At 31.4% G+C, this 4378-nt stretch overlaps 1 protein-coding gene across 1 annotated transcript; it reads right to left on the reverse strand.

Annotated features, from left to right (window-relative positions):
* Positions 1–2930: 2930 nt before the first annotated feature.
* On the reverse strand, positions 2931–4119 carry LOC18053567 (heavy metal-associated isoprenylated plant protein 22). The gene is made up of 3 exons (XM_006448230.2): positions 4012–4119; positions 3830–3905; positions 2931–3374 (listed from the first exon to the last, which is right to left on the reverse strand). The coding sequence occupies exons 1-3, from the start codon at positions 4081–4083 to the stop codon at positions 3082–3084; spliced, it is 441 nt and encodes a 146-aa protein (XP_006448293.1). The 5' UTR covers positions 4084–4119; the 3' UTR covers positions 2931–3081.
* Positions 4120–4378: the final 259 nt, after the last annotated feature.

Below are 4378 nucleotides of genomic sequence, written 5' to 3' on the forward strand. Positions count from 1 at the left end.
TTACATGTAAGGTAGCAGTTCCCTAACTAATAATAAAATTCATATGTCGTTATTAATAATTTTCTAGTACTTGTGAAAAAAATGGCATATATGCGCTAGATTATTACAAAATATTTGACGCGTGTTGCATATGTATTTTAATTATACGTTATCTTTTGTCTTTCAAATCAAGTTACTGACTTTTTCTTTTTACAAATTTTGTGTACCTATTAACTGATAACGAAATTCATCTATCGTTATTAATTACTTTCTAGTACTTGCAAATATATATATATGATGCGTGTCACATTTATATCTCTCTGTGTGTGTAATTATACGTTACGTTTTGTCTTTCAAATCAAGTTAATATCTTTTCCTTATTTTAAATTTTGTGTACCTATTAACTGATAACAAAATTCATCTGTCCTTATTAATTACTTTCTAGTACCTATGAAAAGAATTATACATATGCACTAGATTAACATAACATGTTTGATGTGTTACGCACACGTGCACACATTGTATTTTGTCTTTTAAATTACGATAATATCTTTTCATTATTTCAAATTTTGTGTACCTATTTACTAATAACAAAATACACCTGTTATTATTAATTGTTTTCAAGTAGCTGCGGAAAGAATGATACACATGTACTAAATTATCATAACATGTTTGATGTGTCATTTTATAATTTAAACGGATGGTCCAGACTGGATACATAGTTTAATCGAAGCCACGCTGAATTTATTTATGATTACTCCGCGCATGAGTATTGTACGTAACAGCTCAAATCCAACCACGTACGAGCTTTGATAGTGATAGATGTAACACAAGACACTTTTATGAAGATAAAACTTTTAGTATGCCCTGATTTTGTTTTTAAAATTTTCAGATTCAATGCCGTTGACTTCAAAATCGCTCAAGTGTTTGGAAAGGACCAGGCCCATCTTTAGAGTGTAGATAACCCAATTACGTCACAAGCTTGATTCAATCGTAATTAAGGTTCTCTCATCAATGCCCAAAGTCAAAAACCTTCATTTGTATATAGCTAGAAAATTTACACTTCTTTTTTTTAACTTCTATGAAGTCAGATAAAAGAATTTCTTTTATAAATGTCCATGCCTATCTTAATATATAATTAGGGTGGAATCACCACCTTATTAAAGTTTGTTATCCTATAACTAAGAAGTTCATAATGGATTGAAAATTATCATCCTCGATCCCACCACAAAAATAAATTTAGTCCTATTTGATATTCAGGTTAGCCAACTTATTTTAAAGGTTGTAATAAAACAGTGTTTGATAAACATTAGGGTGACTGTAGTTTAAAGATATAATAATAAAGTATTTGGTAAACACTAGTTGTTAAGTCTTATAAGTTAAGTTGATTTGATCTCATTTTTGTATGGTGAAAATTTTATAATTTCTTTATTATTTTTAACAAATTTATTATTTAAGAATCGTATTCACTATACATTATCAATTATTATTTCTTAGTTGCAATTTTTTTTTCACATCAATGGTGATTTTAAAAGTTATGGCATCTTAACACTAAACAGGGCCTAAGAAAAGTGAAAAGCTCGCAAACACAATCTGATTGATTTATGGCAGATTAAACCTTTCGACACCCCTCAAAATTTCTTATAAAATCCTTTCTAAATGAAATTAATAAAATAACCAAAGACCATTAATTCATTTTTTCAATAAAAATTCATTTAACACTTAAACAAGTTAATCTTTTAACAAAATTTTTACATCCACGTCATTCATTATTTATATTTATATTTTTAAATTGAGAAAATTATGAGAGTTTATAGTTATGAAGATAAAAATATATATAACACAAAAAAAAAAATTTAGCATTTTGAATTTCTAAGCATTTTATAAATAAAAAGCTTTACAAGTTTTGAATAAGGTGAAATTTTATTGGGTGATGATTAATTTTAATGTATGGGACGTTGTGTTTATAAGTAAAAACAGGGTATTTTAAGAAATAAAATTAAAAAAGAGTGTAATAAAGATTTTAGGGAGCTGTTAAAAGCTCCACTGTTTTTGGTGGCACAAACGGGCTCAAATGTTGTGGATCCTAAATTCACGAAGAATTTTGAAATCCCTTCTTAATTGTTAACTTCAATATCAATTCAAAACTAATTTATTCAAAGTTTCAAGAAAATTGTAGAGGGGGGAAAAATTGGACCATGAAAATGAATTTCTCAAAACTCGATTTTTGAGAAATTGAAAATATAGAAACATTAAATTTGAGTTTAAATACTATAAATCAGAGAAGAAAACTTCTGCAATCAAGCTTTTGGTTTTGGAAGGAGCTTCTCTAGTCTCTACCAAGAAGTAGCCCTTATCCTACCAACGATTACTGTTTCGCCTATGTCTTTATGAACGGGAATGTGGTAATTTAATTATCTCTTCGGCTAGCTAATTAATCATTAATTTCATCCTTTTGGCTTTGATTACCGAAACATTAACTAATGACTTGTTTATTTATTTGGTCATGGCCGAAATCGACCGCTGATAATGCAATATTAATAAATCGTATTAAAGAATCTTTTATTCATTGTCTCTTTCCGAGGGACCTAATTATTTCTGCAATTGCTGAGATACATTGTGAGATGTGGCGACATTGATTGATTATTTGTATTTAACCATCATATGCGAAAACTTCTTTACATTTATTATGTCACCAAATTATTTATAATTTAAACGGTGAAATGTCTTACCATTTTCATATTTTCTGTACATGCAAGTACTGTTTTTATCTACTTGTGATATCATACACGCGTCTCTTTGGGTCACAAAGTAGTAAGATTAACCTTCACTTTAAATCAATGACTTCAAATCGAAACTTTGGGAACTTTTATCTTAGTCTGTAGTGAATTTATTTATTTATTTATTTTTTAACTCTCATAATCGAAGTACAGAAGAAAATTTTCCTCCGGAAAATTACAAATTCAAGCACTTAACTCAAATTAACTACATACCGTAACTATAAAAGGCTATATCCAACCATGCATGTCCTAATATCGGCAAGAAGCACTTTGGGTTCTAGAGAAAATCGTGCTACTTTGATCGATCCTGCTAAAATATTGCTCACATAATGGAACATGCGTTTGGGTTTTCATCACTGAAGAGTGTAGTGAGCCTCTCGTCGGTTGCATTAGGACTAGGGAGTGCTTGGACCACGTTCTTAACATAACCAGACGGTGCTTTCTTGTCATAAGCCTGAGCCACATATGGGTACGCCACCAAATTGTACGGCACGTAAGGCCAAAACTCAGCTCTCTTGCCTGTGCTTTTCACTTTCTTTAAGACCTTGTTTGGGTCAACATAGCCTGTCACTGTTACCCGGCTTTGCTTCCTGTTCACCTCCACTGACTTGGCACCTAATTAAGACACCAATTTAACTATGAGTTAGCTAGCGCTCATTTAATTAACAAGGGCCTGTTTGGACGCTAGTAATAGCAAAACTCAGAAGTTGAGCATTGAATCATCACCACCCAAAACTCTGCAGGAAATTAATGATTATACTGTTTCCCATACGAGGAAGCTGAAATATGATCTTCTTTGACTAGTATATATCTACATAATGGACTTGCTGACAGATATTCTGAGATATATATACCTAGCAGCCATAAATGAAGGCCCAAAAAATGAGGTGCTAAAGTTGAAGGGAAGAAGGAAACATAAATAGAAATTGAAACCCTTTTGAAAGAGTAGTGTTTGAAATGTTTTTAATTTTTTGCATGAATGATTTGTGTTCACTAATTTAACAGGGCCGGCTTTGAAGAGAGAGAGAGGGAGCTGGTGTAATAAGATTCACGTATGTATATATGTGTACCTCTAATGGAAGAAACAGCATTTCTAACTTTTCTCTCACACCCATCACAGTCCATTTTCACCTTGATATCAACTGTCTGTAAAACAAAAAAATAAACAATATTAATTACTCAATAAACAAAGTCGACACAGCGATCCAGTTTAGAGAGTTAAAAAGGTTTTGGGTCCTAGAGATTAGCATACCTGCATGGGCTTGCGTTTCTTCCCTCTTGGTGTAGTTTCAAACAAATCCAATAGATGATCAAGCACACCCATCTTTTGCTAAAAGCAGAGGCAAATTGAAAGCTGAGAGAGTTTGGAAATAGAGATAGAGATGAAACTGAGGTCTTCTATATATTTATAGAGGGATCCTGGTCCTGGAGCAAGTTTTGTACATATAATTTAAAAATGACAATCTATTATGATAATGACCCGTGTCTCTAAAAATTAATCATGCAACGCATACCATATTTCTTCTGAAATTTGAAAATATCACCGCTGACAACTTGTCATTCGGGTTTGGATTCTCATTGGCTCTTAATTAATAAATAAATAAAATTTTATATCTTGG

This window comes from Citrus clementina, unplaced genomic scaffold, assembly GCF_000493195.1.
Source record: "Citrus clementina cultivar Clemenules unplaced genomic scaffold, Citrus_clementina_v1.0 scaffold_2, whole genome shotgun sequence".
Classification (NCBI taxonomy): domain Eukaryota; kingdom Viridiplantae; phylum Streptophyta; class Magnoliopsida; order Sapindales; family Rutaceae; genus Citrus; species Citrus x clementina.